At 35.3% G+C, this 23,805-nt stretch overlaps 1 protein-coding gene across 1 annotated transcript in view; it reads left to right on the forward strand.

The window, feature by feature from the left end:
- LOC150082099 (uncharacterized) overlaps positions 1–23,805 on the forward strand; it is a 365,646-nt gene that overhangs the window by 158,291 nt on the left and 183,550 nt on the right. The window contains exons 5-6 of the mRNA XM_090379102.1: positions 289–372; positions 7,801–9,581. Coding sequence (XP_090235228.1) covers positions 289–372; positions 7,801–9,581 — 1,865 coding nt within the window. The remainder of the gene's footprint in view (positions 1–288; positions 373–7,800; positions 9,582–23,805) is intronic.

Here is a 23,805-nt window from a genome sequence, read left to right on the forward strand (position 1 = left end):
AATACTCAATCACATGGTTTTCCATCAATATGACTGAATTAATCAGCTTATGATGATGGTTGCTTGACAAAAATATCTGATTTTTCATCCATCAAATTTCAAGAAAAGAGTTGTAAAAGTAGGTTGGTTTTCCTCCAAGTGGATTAAAATCTGAAGCTGGTATTTGCATTCAGGAAGCAGTGAACATGTTAATTTTAGGAGGACATTATGTATTTTTAAAAAATCATGATAAAACAATTGCTATTAAAATTTTTATATACTTAAGTAATATTTTAATTATTCCTATAGCAAAAACCACAGTCTGTTCCATCACATCAAATCCCAAGCCATTTTCTGCCATCTCAAAATGCTGTCACCTCAGTATCATCAACTGTGAGTTTGTTTATTTTTCTTTATGTATTTGTTTGGGTACTGTGAAAGATAGATTATCACTATGCAAAACTATGGTCAAAAATATTTATCACTATTATAAGAAGAAACAGAATGTGTGTGTCTTTTTAATATGATTAAAAACCAGCATTATCTGTAAACAATGCATCATATTTAATCAGACAGTAATAGCTTACTCTTCTTACTTTAAATAAAATCATAATACATAACAGAAATGATAAATTTTTTTGAATACATTGATTAATGAATATATTAATGAGATTAAACACTACATAATTTGCAGTGTTTAATCTCTTAAAGGATCTTGCACTTTTACTGGCATAAAAATTTAAACTTTTGTAATAATTCATCAAAATTTGAGAAAATTTCATCATAGGCTTTAACAGATTTCTTTGTTTACCTTATGGGGCTGTATCTGAATGACACCTTCAGGTTAACTATGAATTGACAGACTTAATTGGATAAATGTTTGAGCTTTGGCCCAACTTTATTAAAAAAATAGGGAGGATATAGGTGACACTGACGAAGACCTAGTTGGTATAATGGTCAGATTCATTTGTGAGAACAGTCTTTCATGCTCACTAATAGGTATGTTTTTATTCCTGTGAGGTGAAATAACCAAATCTCTGAACATTATAATATGAATGTTCTAACTTTAACTCTTGATATTTACAGATCATCAAATATTTGTTTATCCTAAATCTGTTATTTAAATTTTGATTTTCAGTTTTATTATAAGTTAAATGTTAGCATTACCTGTGCAATTTTAATACATTGCAGTAATTCTGTGTCCTGGACGTAGTCTTTTTTTTTTTTTTTTTTTTTTTTGTTGCCCTGTAGATTGCTTTAAATTTTTGAAATGCAGCCAGATTTATAATAGGACTTTTATATTTTATAAAGGTGGATATTTTTAAACTGTAATTTATCATGTGTATTATAACTTATTTCAGAAAGCTTCATTTATATGTTAATTTTTATCATAAACTGTGTATAAATGTATTTTTCCAGATGCAGTACATGAGGAAGTTCTGTTAGTGCATTGGTATATTAATGCTGCAAGGTTCAGAAAACATTCTGTCAGCTTTTTTTCCTTTTTTTTTTTAAAGAATGATTATACATTGCTTTCTTTTGAATATTTGTGCTTTGAAGAATTCGTGCTCAAAATTCAGCCAATTTTGAGCACGACATAGCATAAGATGACATGGCATGAATTTTTAGGTACTATGTGATAGATTGCTTAATATGACTTAAATCATTTCAGTTATGCAACAGAAAGTTTTAATTAGCATAGTGCTAAGTAACAACAGATGGAAACTTTTAATAATGCACTGACTCCATTTTATCTACCCAGCATTACTACTATGCCATCACAAACAAGTGGAAGTGTATTTTTCTCTCGAATTCTGTAAGTCACAGTATTTACAGTGAGAACTGATTGACTTTTTTTTTTTTATAGATGAAAACCCTATACATGAAAGGTATTATAGAAGATACTTGTTGTCATTAGATATAATTTTTGGGAAGTACATGTGGAGGAAGATTATTAGTTGAGGCATATGATGCAAGAAAGCATCAGCCAACAAAAAAACCCCCATTCCCATTTCACCCATCCAGTCACTCCAAATGTTTGTCTAGTTCAGCCTTAAATTATTTCAGCTATCAACTTCCACAAAAACAGATGGAAGTGTGTTCCAGTAATCAACTACCCACTGGCTAAAGGCAAATTTCTACACATCTGTTCTACAACTATCTTTCCTCAGTTTGAATCTGTGCCCCCTCAGGTTCTTAATCTGAGCAAGTGGAAGTATCCTATCAGCATTGAGCCTGCTCAAACCATTCGAAGCCTTATACACCTCAATCAGATTACCTCACAGGTGCCTAGTTTCCAGAAACTGCAATTTGAAGAACTTAAGTCTTTCTTGGTAACACCAACCCTTTGTTCCCTTCACCAATCTCATTGCCTTCTCTGTGCTTATTTTAGCAACTCTACATCCTTTATGCAGTACCCAAGGTGCGGCCTGATCATTCCCTTATACAAAGGGATAATCATCTCCTTATCTCTGCTAGCAAAATTCCTCTATATCATTGACAAAACTCCATGACCTGCTTTGGTCTGCACTGCTCAGAGAACTTCATATCTGACTGCACAATTACCTCCAGGTCTTTTTCATTCTCCACCTTCCCGAGTGTAGTACCACACAGTTAATACATTTCTCCTGGGTTACTGCTACCCATATGCAGTGCTTTGCATTTGTCAATGTTAAACTTCAGTTGCCACTTCTCAGTCCATCTGCCTAACTTTTCTAGATCCTCTTGCAGTAGCATACTGTCTTTATTGTCATCAACAACCCTGCCGAGCTTTCTATTGTCTGCAAACTTCAATATCATTAATAAATACAGAAAACAACAATGGGCCGAGCATTGAACTGTGGGGGTCTCCACTAATAACATTAGTCCACATAGAGCAGTGTTCGTTTATTGCCACTCTCTGCCATATCTCACTCAACCATTCCTTTATCCATGGCAGCAGCTTGCCCTTAATGCCATACCGCTCCAATTTGCACAGCACTCTTCCATGTGGAACAGTATCAAAAGCTTTCCTGAAATCCGAGTATATGATATCAAAATTATTTTTTGCATCCAGTTCCTTTGTGACCACATCTTAGCATCCAATCAGATTGGTCAGACAAGACTTCTTAACAAATCCATGATGTGTCTGAACTATTACTGCAATCTTGTCTAGGTGATCCTTTATCACCTCTTTAACCAGTGACTCGATTGTTACCCCATAACAGAAGTTAAACTAACAGGCCTGTAGTTATTTGTGTCACCTTTTGTGCATCCCTTTGTGAACTGGAGATACATTTGCACATCTCCAGTCCATGGGGGACCTCCCCTGATTCTAAGGGTTCTCTCATAACTGTGGCTAAAGGTTTTCTTACTTTCCCTACTGCCTCCTTCAATATAACTGGATAGATTCCATCTGCTCCAGGTGCCTTTTTTATGTTTAACTTCAACAATTTCTCCTCCACTTTGTTTACAGTTATTACAATATTACTTAGCTCCCTGTTACAGTTTGATAAACTTCTGATATTCCCCGCCTTGAATAACTCCTCGTGTGTGAATGTAGATGCAAAATATTCATTCAGTTTATCAGCTACTTGAGCAGGATGATCAATAGTCAAACCATCTATATATGTGGACCAATCTGATTCATCCCCTTCCTTCTAGAGTTTACATAAGTAAAGAACTCTTTGTTGTTTTTCTTTGCATCCTTTGCCAAAGATTTCTCGTAATCTGCCTTCACCTGCCTAACCTCCTTTGTGATGTGATTATCGACTAGCTTATATCTGATGTAGGCTTCTATGTCGTCTGATAATTTATATGCATCCCATGCATTTTTCTTCTCTGCCACATACCTCATTAATTCATCTGACATCCATTTAGGCCTGGACAGTATTTCTTAGTTGGTATGAAAGGTCTAGTAGCCTCTAAGGTTAAGTCCCTGAAGGCTTCCCATTCAGAATTCAATGTTGGTAAGATCATCAGTTGATGCCACTGTACAGAATTTAAAGTAGTCACCTTTACGAAAGCAAAAGCTCTCCCCTTTAGCCTTGATGGTAGTTACATCTTTAAGTAATTCCCATGTCAGAACATTGTGATCACACTCACCCAGTCGTTCTTTTATCTACAAATTCTTAATACATGAATAATCTCTGCTGATAATAAGATCAAGAGTATTACTCTCTCTGGTTGCCCTCTCAAACATGTTGTTGTAGAAAACAGTCATCCAGTAAATCCACAAAAGTCACGCTAGTGTGCGAGTGTCCAACATGCAAGTTCCAGTCAATATCTGGAAAGTTAAAATTCCCCATTACAAGACATTCTGATTTACTGGCCCATGCTATTTCTCTCCACAACTGTTCATTGCATTCAGAGTTATTAGGCCTATAGCACACACCTACTCTCATTTTCCCTTTCCCAGTGATTATGTCACACCAAACAGACTCAACATTACACTGTCCACTTATGTCAACTGGATGCACTTCCTTAGATTTTGTGTTTCTTAACTAACAGCATAACTCCTCCTCCCTTCCTACCATGTCTATCCTTTCTGTACACATTGTACTCCCCAAATTCCAATTCTGTACTGCTTATATCTGTGTGACACCATATCTCTGATATCTCAACAATATTTGCCTTTGATGTTTTGATCATCACTTCAAATTCATTAAATTTATTTACTATACTTCTAATATTGGTGTACATGCAAGTATGCATGCACCTGTTCTTACCCTTAGTTACCCAAGCACAGTCCATGTATTTACTTGTTCCATGATGACTCCCAGCAGCTCCTGAAATCCCCAGCAACTTGCTCTCTAGGCTGCTGCTCATTACAATAGAAGCAGTGCAGGAATCACTTTCACCTAAAAATTCCTCACATCGTTAATGGGACCTGAACCCAGGTGTTTTCCAACCGGTGTGGGGAGGGTGGTGATTCTACCAATTGTGCAGCCCATGAGGGCCCAAAAAAAAATTATATCAGAAAACAGAACTAGAAGAAATAAATGAGAAAGTTGAAAAGTTGGCTCTGTGAGTATGTGATTGGACAGTGAATAGGTGCCAACTGGTTATGGCACATGTTCAGACTGGAGGAATTACAGATGCTAATTTAGAAACACAATGCCCATGGAAGTATCTATACAAAAGGTAAGCAGCAGGAACTGAATGTCTGTGAGACAGAGTGGAGAGGCTTTGTAAGAGACAGGTTATTAATTAACCTGATTGCCCTCTTTTGATTGGAGTCTCTAGAAGTTTTGGGGGCACCACCCCAGATATGGGAACAATATTCTATGGTAGGGCAGGTTTGAGAGTTGTACAGAATGAGTAGTTGTTTATCGGAAAAGTAGTAATGCTGAGAGTGAAAAAGAAAACCCCAATAACTTTATTCTTTTAGTTTGGCTATTCGTGATGCACTCTGCAGATAAAGTAGAGGGAGGGGAACATGCTGAGTGAATTAATGAAACTTTGGGATATGCTATGTACATAGCAAGAATCCCCTTGATATAACATGACGTGTTCCATGCACTCGCCGCTTCGACTCCCTCTAGTCATTTCAACTGGCAGAGCAGAGGCTGTGAGATTGTACACTTGCTAATCCAGATGCCCTCGACAGAGATAAATCAGTAAGTTTCATTTGTGGACAGCCTGCAAAAACTGTTTTAGATGTGCACCCTCAAAATATAAGGAATACTGGACCCTGCCATGATGCCCATCGTAACCTCAAAAGACATCAATCATACTGCGTGGTGGAAGAGACGGAGGCTGACAGAGCTTTTCTCTGCAGAGAAAAGCATGGGTTTTACTATGTCAAACAATGGATTTTGCTACTTCAAGCCTCCAGTAAGCAAAGTGGTGGTACTGCAACAGATGATGAACATCACCTACCGCTTAATATTGACTTGCATTCCTTTGTGTTGTGTAGATGCCACACCCCAACCCCATCTTACATTGGTTCATCTGGTGGTCATTTCTAGCATGTTAGATGCAGTGTTCCACACAGGGGATATACCCAAGGTTATTAAAAAATCAACCATTTGAAGGTGTATGCAGAGGATTTGGTTGTCTTTGAACAAATAGACTTTGCTGAAATTTGGTCCACTTTACTTGCATGCGAGCCCTGAATAACATTTTCATCTGTGTTTTGAACTCCTAGATAGCAAGCCCTCTATCTGGAAGAATGTCTGCAACAAGCCTTGGGGACCCAAGTTATATTAGGCTTTAAAATGGATGAGTAAACTAAATTCTGAGAGCATCTTTGCTATTTTTCAGATGACATTTGTGTGGGGATATAAATTTAGAAAGGATAACTAGTGAATAGATATGCAAAAATTTACATTTAGACAAAGAATAATTTATTGTTTGAAACTCCCAATAAGTTAGACCAAATACTTTAGAAGAAAGAGGTAGCTCAGAGATAATGTAAAAGTAAGGTGAGTAAAGGTGACAGGATTAGAGTTAGGATTTTTTTTTTTTTTTTCTCTCTCTCTTTTTTTTGTTTTTGTTGATGTTGCACATGCTTAATGCTAGCTATGCATTATTTTATTACTGCAAACAACCTTTCTTTTTAATGGTTGTGAGCCCAGAAAATTTGAAAAATCTAAACTACTTGCTGTGTGGTTTGCATTTGTTTATTTGGAAAGAATTACTGCAGTAGAAAGTGCAATGTATTGAATGGTTTATTCAGACAAAGTCTGATATCCAAATGCGGAGAAACTACTGAACAGCTTACAAGAAAAGGACATGCATTATTTTGCACAAGAAAGGTGGCAGTCAGCCGTGAACATGTTGAATATATACTAGTGTTTGAAAAGTCTATGAGAAAGTACTAGTAGTAAATAACAAATGTTACAGTTAATTATATATGAAGTGATAGACAAGTATTTACAGCTGCATGCATATAAGTTACAGATACTATGTGCAGATGGAAAATCAGCACCTGGGAAAAATTTATTGGTTACAGAAATTGAACCCAGGGCTTTGAATTGTAAATATGGGAAATTTTCAGAACTGTACTACATACAGATTTATTATTTTGCTGCAGGCATGCTGACGTTTAAAGTTTGAAGAATGAAGAAAATTTTTTCAGGTGGATCATGTTTTCAGATGCTATCTTTCATTTGGAATGAGACTGAGCATTTCTCAAAGATCAGAACAGTTCTACATTGTAAGGAAAAAAAACATAAAATAGCCCAAAAGTGAATACTTGGCACTGTCATTTCCACCAATCACTTGATTACATTGGAGGAATTCTTATATCTACAAGTTGCACTTAAGATTGTTAATAATTAGAATAAGTTGAATTTATGGATTATTGTCTTTTCTATATCCTTGTCTGTGGTGGACATTGCCAACATCCCGGACAGTCATCTATAAGACATGAATCATTGTGCCACTTTAACACTCTTGATAGTAGAATACCAACACAAACCTGATTTGAAATTGATTAATTATATTGCATATGCATAGCTTGATATGTGTGTATGTAATAATTTGTGTGTGTAATAATATATGTGTATGCAATAAGTTGCTCTAAACAATAGGACAAGTCATTTTTCTCTATCTTACTTATCTCTGTTTATAATTTATCAATGAAGTTGTGAAAGTTATATAATCGTATTTATGCATCCTCATTTTTTATCTGTCAGCTATGTATTCAAAATTTAATTAATTTATAATTAAATTTTTTGAACCATTAAGAGTTTAACTTGCAGTCATACAAGTATCTCTTATAGGTTGATCTCATCAAAAGATAAATTTCAGCACAGAAAATTTTGTAGTCAGTGGTGGATTAATTTTTATACATTGTTTTGTTTATTTGTTTTGTAAATTTTTTTTTTCCTCTTTCAGATTCCTCAAATTGATCCTCGACTTAGGTTTAGTCGAGATCCTCGTCTCCAGAAGGTCGTTCCTGGTGTTTCTCCACTGCCTACTCCAGGCGATAATGTTAAAGTATATAAGGAACCTCAGAAGGATGTTACATTAACGCCCACAGTAGTGACTTTGTTTTCAAGTATGCCACCACCAAGTATTAGTAAATCTGTTGTAGCACCTTTACAACCACCACCACCATTACCTAAACTACCCAGTACTTTTGGAGGAATGTTTGACTCATCTGCTTCACCCATTTCACTTCCTCAAGATGTTTCAGTTAGGCACTTTATTCCTGCAGAAAATCAAATTAATAGACCATTTCAGCAGTCGGATAGTTTTCTCAACAAACAGTTTCAGCAGTCAGATAACTGTTCTGCTAAACCATTTCAGCAGACAGACAGCTATTCTAGTAAACCAGCTAACTTGTCAGAAGATTTTTCTAGTAAACGTTTCCAGCATTCTGATAATTATCATAGTAAATCACTACAACTACAGCAGCTGGATAATTTTCCAAATAAGCCATTTCAACCTGAAAACTTTTTAAATACATCCTTTCATCATACAGAAAATATCAGTAAACCTTCTTTTCAGCAGTCAGAAAACTCTCTTAACAAACAGCAGCAGCCAGAAAATTGTTTTAATAAACTCTCTAATTTGTCTAAACAGTCAGATAACTCATTTAATAAATCATATCCCTCTGAAACCTCTCTTAGTAAACCGTTTCAACAGACAGAAAATGCACATAACAAATCACCACAAGAAACTGACACTGTGAATACTGCGTCCACACAACATTTGGATAATTCTGTCATCAAACCATCACAGCAAACTGAACCCTCTGCTAATAAGTCGTCCCAGCAATTAGAAATGTCAGCAAACAAATCATTACATAGACTAGAAAATAGTCCTACCAAAAATGCTGTGCATAAACTCATTCAGAAAAAAAATCAAGATGCTAAACTGTCTCCTGACAACTTGACAAAAGGTGCAAATTTAGAATCCAAAGTGTCAGAATCATTTCCAAATAACAAGAAAAATGTTAATGAGAAAAAAGTTAAATCTTCTCCAAAAAGCAAAACTACAAAAGATGATAATAAAACCAAACAAAGGTTAATTCATGAGAAAGATGTAAAAGATAAATCTTTCTCTCGAACTAACATCAAGGGAAAGCAGGCTGAAGTAGAAGTTAATAGAAAACTGGTAGATGAGAAACATGGCAAACAAAATGTACAGCAGAAAAATAATAAAGGTGAGAAAAATATACTTGCTCCAAAGGAAAGTAATAGCAAACCTCAGATTCAAGGTAATAGAACTCAGAGTAAATCTAAACGGAGTGATTCAAAAGAGCAGGACAAGAGCTCCAAATCCCGTGATAGATCTCGTTCTCCTTTAATAAAAAAATCTGATAAAATTCCCAAAAGAACAGAGAGTAGTGGAACTTCTGTGAGAAATATTGTGTCAAACAACAGAAGTAGAACAAAAGGTAAAATTAATAATGAAAATTCTCCTACAGTGATTAAAGTATCAAAGGGTCCTAAAGCTTTTGAAGATGTTGATTTAAGATTGTTGTCAAAATCAAGTACTAATGAACAGGTACCACCAGAAGAAGATAAACTGCAAGGGGCAAAGCGGGAATTGGATGTACTGCAGCCAAGTAATGCTTCTGATAATACAATAGAAGAGTTTAAAGAGAATACAGATGAACCCCCATCCAAAAAGTTAAAGGATGGCGAAAAACGGGAAAAGGCTTCAGATAGGTAAGTGCTTCTGTTTTTATTCAGTTTCAGATGTTATAATGCTATTCCAAATTTACATGGGAACTTTTTTGCAGTAGTCATTGAAAGATTCATCATTAATTAATCATAGGTGTAAAACAAAAATAGAAATTTTAAGTTGCATTGTTATTTAAAAATAATTTAGACTTTTGTGTTCCATACAATTTGTGTGGAAAAAGAAAATTATAGATTAGGTATAGTTTTATTGTAGTATTGTTAGCTTTAGACATTCTATGCACACTTCACATGTATTGTCTTGCAGACTCATGAATGCGATATCTCTTTTGAAAAGATACATACAGCAGACTCTCGATTAACCGGGATCGGATTAACCGGGACACTTCAAGACTCCAAATTAAAAAAAAAAAAAAATCAACCAGAAATCAAAAAATTCAAGTAATAACTAGAATATGTATAAACAGATATTTTGCAAGTCGTAAATAAGCGACAAGCGGTATCATAAGTCGTCATTGGGAGATTAGTGTACCTACCTATTAACTTGCAATCCCCGCTGTCTTCACTTCGCTCAAAAAAAGAAGAAAAAAGAGAGACCAAATGTTTAGTTTGTTTTAGTGCGTCACGTCAATTTTGTTGTGTTCCGTTGCAGCGCAAAAGGAAATTTTGTTTCGTTATTTATGTCAGGGATGTCAGAATTTTTTTATAGTAATTTTTTTTTTTTTTTTTTTTTTTTTGTTTAGAAATCACGAAAATGATGGGTAAATGCAAAAGAGTTGCGTCTTCAGTTAAACAAAAACTTTAAATTATTCAAACGTTTGAAAACGGTGCATCTGTTAAATCTCTAAGGAACCATTATAATGTTGGTGACCAAACCATACGCAACATCGTAAAAAATAAAGGGAAGATATTAGATTTAAAATCGATATCATAAAAAATAAAGGGAAGCGTCGTATTGGACACGCGAGTAGTGCGTGGTAATTTTTTCGTTTTTTATCTATCGCCACATTTTTTACATAGGTTGCTGGACATTTTTCGATACAGAAGTCCCCGACTTACGCAACTACGGATTTATGTAAATTTTTTTTCACTCAAATTTTTTTTTTTTTTAGGATTGTAAAATTTAAAACAAACAAAAATAATAAATAAATAAATAAAATAAACAATCAATAATGATGATCACGGCATGCACAAATTGTACAAGTGAGATACAGAGTTACAAGCAAAAAAATAGGAAAGAAAAGATTCTTACAATTTATGGTTTTTTTTTTTTTTTTTTTTTATATGACTGAATATTTCAGGAAGGGGAACACATTTTACCATAATAACATAAAAACCCACACAATTCCAACTATCGGTATTATTGCAAATGCAATAAGATCGAGTTTACTACCCGTTTATAATTAGATGCACGAACAGAAAAGCCCAGTAATCTGGAAGATGCAAATTGTTTAACTCTGTGAAGAGTTCTTTTCAGAAAATTTCATTTTGACTGTTGTCAGTGCCGACTAAGAGAAAATAAGTGACAGCGGTACTAGTAAATCTACCAACAAAAGGAAAGCCATCGATTTGGATCAGAAAATTAAACTAATAAGGATGTATGAAAATGGGCCAAACATTAACAAGTATCGCGCGGAATTCAGATTTGTCAATAATAATATAGTAGCAATATGTTATTAACCATTCCCGAGTTACGTAAAACTCGACGAAGTAAGAGGTCCTGGAACGTATCTCTTACGTGTGTCGGGTTTTGTATTTTTGGATTAACCGGGAAATTGATTATCTGGGATTTGTTTTTTACCATCTATCCTGGAAAATTGAGAGTCTACTGTATATACAGAGAGAAAAGAGACAAAAAAAAAAAAAAAACAGTAATATGGGAGAAGAGTAACACATATTATACAATTGTAATTAAACTAAATGTCTAAGTTTAGAGAATGTAAACATATAGTTTTATTAAGTGTTCTATAAAGTTATAATTTAGTAATTAATTGATAAAGTGATAATTATATTTACTTTTCATTTCTATCACAAAAAATGAAAAAAATCATTTAACTTATAAAAAGTCAAAGACACCTGAAATGTAATGCACTGTGCACATTAACTAACTTGTTTTATATCATTTGCTTAACTAAAATTAGTCTAATTGTCAAAGTATTTAGTGAGAAAATATATTTGCACCCAATCTAGATCATTAATTATTTTTAATTGGAGAAGAATAGGTGTAAATAATTCTGTGAGGTTCAATTTTGTAATAAAAAATATTACATTCTGTTAATATTAGAGTTTTTGGTGAATTTACATTTTGCCCTTCTCAACCATAACATTTAATCTGAAGACAGAAATTTTTGGTAATACTGCAAAGCATTGTAACCCAGCATTTTATTATTATATATTTTTTTATTTGCTTTTATTGGTCAGTAATATTTATAGCACTACTTTATAGCACTACTGTGTTTTAATTGTTTTAATAACATAACTTTGTCACATGGTCCATAACGCATGGCATCAGTATTCGTAGAGCTTTTAGTATCAATGGTTTGGCATAGATGTAATATCGCAAATAGGTATCTCGATAGTTCAAATGATATTGATTTGTAGTAGATAGTTAAATCTATTATCTATTATAACTACTTAGAATTTACAAACATAACGTTCTAACTTAATACATATAACTTAAACTTGATATGAGGTACCGAATTCGTATAACGTAAACTTGGTAGGAGATATGAAATACGTATAGCTTAAGCTCGATATTGAAATATATATATATATATATAATGTGATGTAAAAGTTAGGCAAAAGTAATAAAAATAAATAAATATGAATATGAAGCTATCATTAGAGGCAGCAAATGCACATCCTCCACATGAAGCCTAATTATATCTGATAATTAAAATAAATATGATATTTAAAATAAACCGGCAAAAATGCAGAGCGAAATGAAACGCAAAATAATATAAAATAAACAAACAGGAAAGGGAAAGTAGAGATAAGACAAAAAGGTAGTCGATAATCCCCTGTATAATTTAGTAATTAAACCCAATTAATAAAAACGATATAAATTTAAAATAATGCCAATTATATATAATTTAGCGGTATCCCCCTCGAAGGTACCAGTTCCAAAAGACGTGAAATATCACCAAAAAGGGGTTAAAGAAACTACAAAAACTAAAATATCAAAATAATAGACTGACCTATGCAGCGAGAAATAATCTATAGAACAGACAGCACTCTTGATCAGAGCCACACCACTGACATAATGCAAGCTTAACCAGCTTATATAATAGAAAGGAGAATAATTACTGGCTGTTTTTTATTTTAAATATCATATTTATTTTAATTATCAGATATAATTAGGCTTCATGTGGAGGATGTGCATTTGCTGCCTCTAATGATAGCTTCATATTCATATTTATTTATTTTTATTACTTTTGCCTAACTTTTACATCACATTATATAAATTAGTGGTAGTAGTGGGTTGATATGCTAAATAAGCAGCGCCTGTGCCGCCATCTATTCTTCTCCTTTCTATTATATAAGCTGGTTAAGCTTGCATTATGTCAGTGGTGTGGCTCTGATCAAGAGTGCTGTCTGTTCTATAGATTATTTCTCGCTGCATAGGTCAGTCTATTATTGTGATATTTTAGTTTTTGTAGTTTCTTTAACCCCTTTTTGGTGATATTTCACGTCTTTTGGAACTGGTACCTTTGAGGGGGGTACTGCTAAATTATATATAATTGGCATTATTTTAAATTTATATCGTTTTTATTAATTGGGTTTAATTACTAAATTATACAGGGGATTATCGACTACCTTTTTGTCTTATCTCTACTTTCCCTTTCCTGTTTGTTTATTTTATATTATTTTGCGTTTCGTTTCGCTCTGCATTTTTGCCATACTACTGGCTGATGTTTTTTATTTTAAATATCATATTTATTTTAATTATCAGATATATATATATATATATATATATATATATATATATATTTTTTTTTTTTTTTTTTTCAATATATATATTCAGTAACATAAATTTCATAATATAACTGGTGCATAGTGTTATTACTGCATTAGGATATAAGTTTAGTGTAGTAGATTTAATTATTGAATTTGAACTGAAATCATACCTCAGAGCAACAAAGCAAAAGACTCAAGGTAGTGGGAATGCTATGGCTCGGGGTGTGGGGGGTTGTCCTCTGAATCACACTCTTATGAAATGTACTGCTTGTTCGATGTTTGTGGAGCTATCTGGAACAGGACATGATATTGCCAAGGGAAAAGTCCTTATGTGTGCCAGCGTAAGTAGTGTGAGGGTGTTAGGCTCAAACTCAGCATTGTTATGGGCCTTTATGAGAGCTTGAAGAACAGGATGGATGTCCTGGAAGAATTTAAATTGAGAGGACCATCAAACGTTCAGCTGGCCACAGCAGCAATTTCCAAGGCAGAATGTGCTGGTCCCACAGGAGTCTAGTTGTTGTTAGGGACTCTATAGTCAGGGAAATGAGAAATATATTGTGCAAAAGCATATGTAAAATAGGACCAGGGTATGTGTGCTGGGGAAAAAGTTGATGAGGTTGTAGAGCAGATATCATATTTTAAGGACACAAAAGGTGATATTGTTTCATACCAACCTTGAAATACTGTTCAAAGTTTAGGCCTGAATGGATGTCAAATGAACTAATGAGACTCATGTCATAAAAGAAAAATTCATGGGATGCATATAAATTATCAGGTGACACAGAAGCCTGTGGTAGATATAAGCTAGTCTTTAATCAAGTCACAAAGGAGGTTAGGCAAAAATTCAGATTACAAGAAATCTTTGGCAGAGGATGCAAGAACTGATAATTTTGAGTTGGTATTTCACTTTTGATTCTGTCCATCTCAGCATGAATGTCCCTCGATATACTGGAGGCCGCATGAAATAACAGGCCGAGCTAATTCTTCTGTTTGTGAATTGTATTTCATATATTTTTTACTTATGAAAATTCTAGAAGGAAGGGCACAAAGCAGATTGATCCACGTAATATCGATGGTTCAACTTTTGATGATTCTGCTCAGGTAACTGACAAAGTGAATGAATATATTGCATCTACATTCACACTTGGAGAATTCTGTAGGGAAGTGGAGACCAGAAGTTTATCAAACTCTAACAGGAAGCTAAATAATTTTGCAATAAGTGAGAGGAAAGTGGAGTGGAAATTGTGAAGTTCAACATAACAAAGGCATCTACAGTGGATGGAATCTCTCCAGTTATATTCAGGGAGGCAACAAAGGAAGCAAGCAAACCCTTAGCCATAATTATAAGAACATAATTGGATTCAGGGGAAGTCCCCACAGATGGGAGATGTACAAATATATCCCCAATTCACAAAGGAGGGATCAAATGGTGACATGAGTAATTACAGATATGTTAGTTTAATTTCTGTTCTGGGTAAAATAATGGTATCACTGGTTAAAGAAGCAATGCTGGATCATCTAGACAAGACTGCAATTATAGTTCAGACACAGTATGGGTTTGTTAATGAGAAATATTGCCTGTCCAATTTAATTGGATGCTACGATATGGTCACAAAGGAACTGAATGCAAAAAATAATTTGGATGTCATATACTTGGATTTCACTAAAGCTTTTGATACTGTTGCACATAGACTACTGTACAAATTGGAGCTGTGTGGCATTAAGGGCAAGGTGCTACAATGGATAAAAGGATGGTTAAGTGGAAGAAGAGAGAGAGTGGTATTCAGTGGATACTGCTCTTCATGGACTAATGTTATTACTGGAGTTCACCAGAGTTCAGTGTTTGGATCTAGAAACACTGAACTGGATCTAGAAAAGATGAGCTGTGAGGTGGCAACTGAAGTTTAACATTGACAAATGCCAAGTATTACATATGGGTAGCAGTAACCCCAGAGTGCCATCCCAACTGTGCAATACTATATTCAGGGTAGTGAAAAATGAAAAATACCTGGAAATAATTGTGTACTCAGATATGAAGTTCTGTGAGCAGTGCTGAGGCTGTCTTTACAGTTCATGGGGTTTGTCAATTATATACAGGAATTTTGCTAGCAGGGATGACAGGTCTTGAGGCCTCATTTTAGGAAGGATATAGAGCTGCTGGAACGAGTACAGAGAAGGGCAATGTGATTGGTGAGGGGAACAAAGGGTTGCTCTTGCCAAGAAAGACTTAAGTTCTGCAAATTGCAGCGTCTGGAGACTAGGCACCTGCGAGGTGATCTGATTGAGGTGTATATGGCTTTGAATGGTTGATGGAATTCTTCCTCTTCTTGATCATATTACACACAATGGGGCCACAAATTAAAACTGAGGAAAGACAGTTGCAGAATAGATGTGTGGAAATTTGCCTTTAGCCAGTGAGTCGTTGATTGCTGGAACAAACTTCCATCTGTTGTTTTGGAAGTTGATAGCTTAAGATGCAAGGAAGAACTGGAGAAATGTTTGAAGTGAATGGATGGGTGAAATGGGAAGGGTTGGTTTTTTTTTTTTTTTTTTTTTTTTGCTGATGCTGTCTAAGGTTGCTTTCTTGCAGCATCATAATTATGCTAAATTCTTTTTATTTGGAGTAGTACAATATCAAGGCAGCTCAGCCATGAGTTGCCTTAGTTTCACTACTCTAAATAAAAAGCACTTCTCCAGTGGAAAAGTAGCTTGAACCTGAACAGTGATGAGATAGCAATAATATGTGAGATGACACAGTGGGTAAAATAAACTCAAGTAATTAGGGTGGGAGACTCCTACGATGAGACCAGAGTTGCTTTATTGAAATACCTTGTACATACACGTGCACTCGTATGTGTTTAAAATATCTAACTCTGAGGATGGAAGTAGGGTATGCAGATATATTAAAATGGGTGTATAATGTTTATTGTACACTTTTTTTTAAACTGTAAAAAAACAAAACATGCAAAAATAAACTGCAAATAATAGTATTATTAAAAGAAAAAATAGTAATATGTTAAAAACAAAAAATATATAAATAGCAAGTAAATTAATAAATTAGAAATAGCGGTATTAATGTAGCTAGGGGAGGATGATTTATTATTTTGAAATAAATTGCCAAAATTAAAATAAGGAGAAGTGGGTTGTAATCAGGAACATTAATACCAAAATAATTAATTCAATAGATTACCATGGCAAACTTATCAGGGACAGATAATCTATATGAATGGTACAGCATTTCCTAACTACAGACTAATGTTTAATAAAGCCAAAACAGGTCAGTCAAAATGACTAACAAAACAAGGGATATAAATTTTATATCAGCAGTAGTGTGGAGAATAGGCTCAACAAGGTGTATGGATGATTATTAATTGAATAAAGGGCGAAGGTAAAGAAAGCCTGCACAAGAAGCACGCAAACATTCGATGAAATCTACCGGTAAAAGTACTTTGCCGTAATGGCATTTGCATTGTTGGTCGCTCAGTAAACAGTGTTATCAGTCAGGAGTAGAAATTGAATCCCATGAGAGATTGAAACCCTCCCGAAGTGGAGGAGGTAACCTGGCCTTTTTTCTTTAGAATCACTGGTGGACTAGTGGATAAATTGCTTATTAAGAAGTGGGGAGCAAAGGAAGCCCACACAAGAAGCACGGCAAACTTTGAAAAACCTTATCATTGAAACTACGTTATGAACATTTTTTACGACACTAGAACTTCCGGGCGCCTCCGTAGCCAGGTGGGAAGGAGCAGCAGTGCATACCACACGCTTCTTGATTAGACCGGGGTTCGAGCCCGTCACCACCAAATACAGAGGATGCGGAAAGGTCAGCGAATGACCACCGCATATCCCCGGAGCAATATGGCCTTAGTTGCTAATGCTCCAAAATAACAAACAAACTAGAACTTCCAATATGACTGTTTGTGATTCAATTAGTTAATTCAATTAGTGATTCTAAAGAAAAGGGGTCAGGTTACCCCCCCCCCCCACACACACTTCAGGGGGGTTTCAAGCTCCCGTGGAATTCAACTTCTACTCCAGACCGATAACACCCACCATCTTGTTTACCAAGCGAGCAACAATACAAATGCTGTTACGGCAAAGTACTTTTACCGGTAAATTTCATTGAACTTTTGCATGCTTCTTGTGCAGGCTTTTTTACCTTAGCCAAATAAAGAAATAAATTTTATGTTACTATGGCCTATAAATTTCTAGCATATTGAGATATGCCAGAAATTTATAGGATTCTAGTGATGTAAAAATGTAATGTTGAAGAATGTGAGAGAGGTTATAGAAGGCAACAATAGATAACAATAGAAAAAGCCAATAAATGAATTATAGATGCACCATTCAGAATTTAGAATTTTATCACTGAATAGCAGTTCATTAAAGAATCAAGATTTCATTTTTACATCACTAGAGTTCTATAAATACTTGGCATACTTTAATTTACTTATTCTCCTACTAATCATACATAGCATCAGGACTGCTTTCTGCACTACTCTCGATACAAAACTTATATCCTTTGTTTTACTAGTCTTTTTGATTTAGTTATTTTTATCCTGTTTCAGTACTAATCTGGAGTTACAAAATACTGTTGTCTGGATAGATTCTGTGCATTGATGAAGTCAGCCATAATAATCTATCCAGTTACTTGGTATAAGGATTCCCAGTTATGAATCACTTCTCATTATCTGATTGTGACTATCTATATCAAAATAATAAATTAATGCCTTTGCTACATTAAAACCGTTACTTCTAACTTACTTTCATTGTATCCTTTTGCTTTTAATTTGATGTTGGTTGCTATTTATTTTTGCTTTTTATATATTATTATTTGCAGTTTATTATTGAATTTATTTTTAAAATAAGTTATTACAATGTGCTTAGTTTTCCACTTTAAACTTTGTTCACTTCATTTCTTCTTTTTCTGAAGTTCCTTTAATTCTAGATCTGGCTATGTTAAACATTGTATGCTCACCTGCTCTTATTTATATTTAATTACTTGCACACACATTGAAATTATAAATAATTAAAGGAATAGTGAAGAAAAGAAATCGGGTGATTCCATGTCAAGTGGCCCCTGCTCGACCATCTTCAATTTTGTTGAAACTTGGTGTAGATGTTTAAGCAGGTTTCCAAAGAAGCTGTGCAAAAATTCAGTTTAAAATATAGTATGCTTGAGGCATCAGCATCTTTTTTGTGGAGGTCACTTGTGTTACGCAGAGCAAATCACAAAAAATTTTCAAAGTTTTAGGTGTTACTGTTGCACAACATTGAGAGGTAGTGCTCTGAAACTTGGTATACCTAGTTAACTTTTGGCAGAGAATGCAAAACGTTTGGTGTCCAGGCTCAAAAACCTTCACATTTTTTACAATGCAGTCTAAAACTGGCACCGAAAATTTGTTGCGACAGATTTAAGCAAGACTTTTAAAAGTCATAACTTTGAAATAAAAACCTTTGGTACCTTCTTCTTTGGGCATTCCATTTAACATCTGCATGAATCCAGCCTAACTAAATATGAGCTCTTATACTTGTTTGCTGGCTGAGATATTTTCCTTAAAAGATTGACTCAAAATTTGACTTATCTTTAGGGGCAAATATCTTAATGTGGGACACTTTCAATTCTCACTCGTTTTTGCCACCATTGGGAAGAGCAGGTTTTAAGCAACATGAATCATGGTTTTTCAGTTTTGTGTCTAAGGCCTAAAAAATGGCCTTAAACATTTTATATTTTCCACATAATGATTTGCATACTTATTTGATGGTGAAGTTTCACATCTCAATAAGGACAGAACTATTGCATTTACAAGAGTGAAATTTTCTGCAATTACTCTGCCCTTTGGTTTAAGAAGAAAGGATATATTGCCAGTGCACAAAAAGATCTGTATTTTTTACAATGGGGATGCAAATGGCAAGAAAAGAAATTGCATGGGTTTCTTTAGTGCAAGTTCCCAAGCCTGAAAAGTGTTCTTTATTCAGGATTCCAAGCATAAAGATGATGTTCTATTGGTTTCTAAGCTTGAAAGAAGTAAACTGCAACAAGATTTATTTAAAACACAATACAATTTGAAATAAGCAAGTGAGTGTGAAGATATTGAATCACTGCTTCGTAATTGACTGGAATATTTCATTGATGGTTGATATTACTACTTCAGGCAAGCTATATTGTCATCCCATTGTTGTTGTTTTTGGAGCTGGAAGTTTGGCAATAATTTGTTGTTCAGGAATCCAGCAGACATCTTGTCTAGCAGGCCAGTGAAATGAGCGAGCTGCTCCATGAGGATGCACGAAATTTACCAATGCATCATGTTCTTCAAGTGAAATTTCACAAATATTTCTAATCCACCAATTGTTGTCATAAATACAGGCATTGTATTGGCCAGGTTGTAAATTAACAATTGGCACATATTGAATATTGGTTTCACTAGTCTGATTTACATGAGCTACAAATGATGATGGTGTGTAATTCGATACTCTGCAAACACGAAGTAAGGAAATTGAGCAAGTAAGGCCATTTCAAGAGAAATGGCCTTACTTGCTCAATTTCCTCTTTAGAAACAAAACAGAATTTTATTCCAGTCACATGCTTGTCACAAAATTCAAACATGTTTCTTGGTGTCAGGATTTGGTTTTCAATTGGACATTGGAGACTTGCATGTGCTGCCAATCGTTTTATTGTTCCACCAATTCCATCACATGGTGACTTGCCATGGCTAGTGCCAAAGAAATTCCATTCAGCACTGATATCCAAATCCTTCTGATGATGACACAAGTTAATAAAATTCTTGAAATTCTTGTATTGAGCTGCAGAACCATCACTGAAGTAGTAAATGTGCCTGATTTCTGCCATGAAACTCTTCAAATATTCAATTAAGTTGGTTAGAAAAACATGCACCGCAATTGTGTCATGTCGAAGGTAGTCACTGATTATGCAGAAACTTATATTATGAAGTTCAACGTCCTTGTAATAAATGAGAAATGGATATGCAATGTAGTCTGACTATACTCCTAGTGGAAGAACCCTTGAACAGTACCTTGTACAACAAATGAATACTTTTCTGCAAAATCCACCAAGATGACCAATTCTCCTGTCATTAGGCTTCCCTTTGTTGACTTCAAATGGTAGCTTTGATGTTTAGCAATGTAGTGATGACAGGAAAGGTTAAATATCTTTGTATTCAACTCTTCAATAAAATCTTCTGTTGTTAATTGCTTTGTGTCCAGTGTATCTCTTTCAGATACACTGGACACAAGATATTCTGTCAGAATATCTTGTGGTTCATTGTTTTCCAAAATATTCTCTAGAAACCTTTTTAATTCATCTATTCCTGGACATTTTTCACACCGATGAAGCATATAATCTTTTGATTCCAAATCACAGACTGTTTTACCAATGCGAACCTTGTAATTACAATTCAACAGGACTTGATGCTAGCATTAACTTGACATTTTGATGGATTGTGCATACACATACAGAATGTGTTATTGGTACACCAACTGTGACGCACCACTTGGGTCAAAGTTCACAAAATTTAGAAAATCCAATGTCAGATCCATTTCTATCTCGATAAGTTATAAACATTTCCTTCAAGTTGCTGAGTAGTAGTTGCTTTTGCATTTTTATTCCATCTGCATTTATAATGGAAATGTAATCTTTCTTTCCAGGACATATCTGACTAAATTCACCATCTTCAAAAAATTCTATCACCTTTTGCTTTACTTGCTCAGAAAGCTTTTTTCCAGGTATGGCCATGATTCCTTCTTCTGCTTTAAGTTTTCTATTTTTAAGCTTTCTTGACCATTCTTTCTGAGACACTACCTCTTCCATTGTTTTCTTTATGGACCAACTAACTGGAGCTAGTGTTAATATTTTTCGAAGTTTTTCTGAATGACTTGATACCATCAACTTTTCTTTCAATCTTTCAGCAGCTCATTATAATTTAAGCAATTTCCACATTGATGGCTTGCACTTGGCTCCATGATGTCATTTGGATCCAAGCCACCAATAAATGCAGTTTTACTGGCAATTACATCTTGTACTTGACTTGCCTTCCTTTTGGCATAGTCTTCTGAGTCTCTCTCTTAGCCATTCGCTGAAATTTCAGAGGAGAAATACCAATAGCCATCAAACTTGTGTTTAAACTTTTAGTCACATGCATTTTGTCATCATGGTCTGATCCAGATGAAGTTGATGTTCCTATTGCTTCTTTTTGGCATGATGGGCACAGCTTCTGACCTGGTTTTATGCCTACTTTTGTTAGGTCTTTCAGGTAGTCTGCCATTGAAAAAGCAATTGGTTGTAAACTTTTTTTCACCATATGATTTTTCTTCTGGAAAGGATTGCAACAGGAATGCTGCAAAATTAGCATTAGCATTAGTAGAGGCATTTGATGCAAGAAAGCAAGCTTGTGCAGCATCAGCCAAAAAAAAAAAAAAAAAAAACCACTTCCACTTCACCCCTCTGTTCATTCAAATACCTCTGTCCAGCTGAGCCTTAAACTTATTTAGGCTATCAACTTCCACGACAAGGATGGAAGTCTGTTCCACCAACCAACCACCCACTGGCTAAAGGCAAATTTCCGCATGTCTATCCTACATCTGTCTTTCCTCAATTTGAATTTATGCCCTCTCAGGTAATTATTCTGAGCGAGAGGAAGAATCCCATCAGCATTGAGCATGCTCAAACCATTCAAGGCTTTATACAGCTCTATCAGATCACCTCGCTGGTGCCTAGTCTCCAGACACTGTAATTTGCAAAACTTAAGCCTTTCTTCGTAAGAGAACCCCTTTGTCCCATTCACAATTCTTGTTGCCCTTCTCTGTACTCGTTCCAGCAGCTCTACATCCTTCTTGAAATGAGGCCTCCAGACCTGTATACAGTACTCTAGGTGTGGCCTGACCATTGCCTTATACAAGGGAATAATCACCTCCTTATCCCTGCTAGAAAAATTCCTATATATCATTGACAATATACCATAAGCTACTCTTGCAGCCCGTCTGCACTGCTCAGAGCACTTCATATCTGCCTGCACAACCACCCCCAAGTCCCTTTCATTCTCTACCACTGTCAGTGTAGTACCAGAGAGTTGATACGTTGCTCTAGGGTTGCTGTTTCCCATATGTAGTACTTTACATTTGTCAATGTTAAACTTCATTTGCCACCTCTCAGCCCATCTGCTCAACTTTTCCAGATCCTGTTGCAGCAGCATAGTTTCAGTAGTGTCCTTGACAACCCTGCCTACCTTTGTATCGTCTGCAAACTTCGACATTAAGCTTGATATACCATCATCAATATCATTTATGAATACAGAAAACAATAATGGACCCAACACTGAGCCCTGAGGGACTCCACTAATAACATTAGTCCACGACGAGCAGTGTCCATTGATTACCACTCTCTGTCTTCTACCCCTCAACCACCCCTTTATCCACAGCAGCAATTTGCCTCCAATGTCACACTGCTCCAATTTGTGGAGCAGCCTTCCATGTGCAACAGTATCAAAAGTCTTTCTAAGATCTAAGTATATAATATCAAAGTTATTCCCTGCATCCAGTTCCTTTGTGACTGCATCATAGTATCCAATCAAATTGGTCAGGCAAGACTTCCCCTTAACAAAACCATGCTGTGTCCGAGCTGTAACTGAAGTCTTGTCTAGATGATCCTGCAGTGCTTCTTTAACTAGTACCGCCATTAATTTTCCTGGAACAGAAGTTAAACTCACAGGTCTATAATTACTTGTGTCAGCCTTTGATCCTCCTTTGTGAATTGGGGTCACATTTGCACATCTCCAGTCTATGGGTACCTCCCCTGAGTCCAAGGAAGCTCTCATAATTATGGCTAAGGGTTTGCTTACTTCCTCTGCTGCCTCCTTTAATATAACTGGATAGATCCCATCCACCCCGGGTGCCTTTCTTGTGTTTATCTTCAACTATTTCTCCTCCACTTTACTCTCAGTTATTACAAGATTCTCTAGCTTACTGCTAGAGTTGAATACACCTCTGGCTTTCCCCTCGCTAAATAACTCCTCATGTGTGAATGTCGATGCAAAATATTCATTTAGTTTGTTAGCTACCTGGGCAGGATCATCAACAGTTGACCCATCGATATCAAGTGGACCAATCTGATTCATCCCCTTCCTTCTAGAGTTTACATAAGTAAAGAACTCTTTGCTGTTTTTCTTTGCATCCCTTGCCAAGGATTTCTCGTAATCTGCCTTCGCCTGCCTAACCTCCTTTGTAACTTGGTTACAGATCAACTTGTATCTATCATAGGCTTCTGTGTCATGTGTTAATT

The sequence above is a fragment of the Mastigoproctus giganteus genome, chromosome 8, assembly GCF_048544385.1.
Source record: "Mastigoproctus giganteus isolate SK-2022 chromosome 8, ASM4854438v1, whole genome shotgun sequence".
NCBI classification, from domain to species: Eukaryota; Metazoa; Arthropoda; class Arachnida; order Uropygi; family Thelyphonidae; genus Mastigoproctus; species Mastigoproctus giganteus.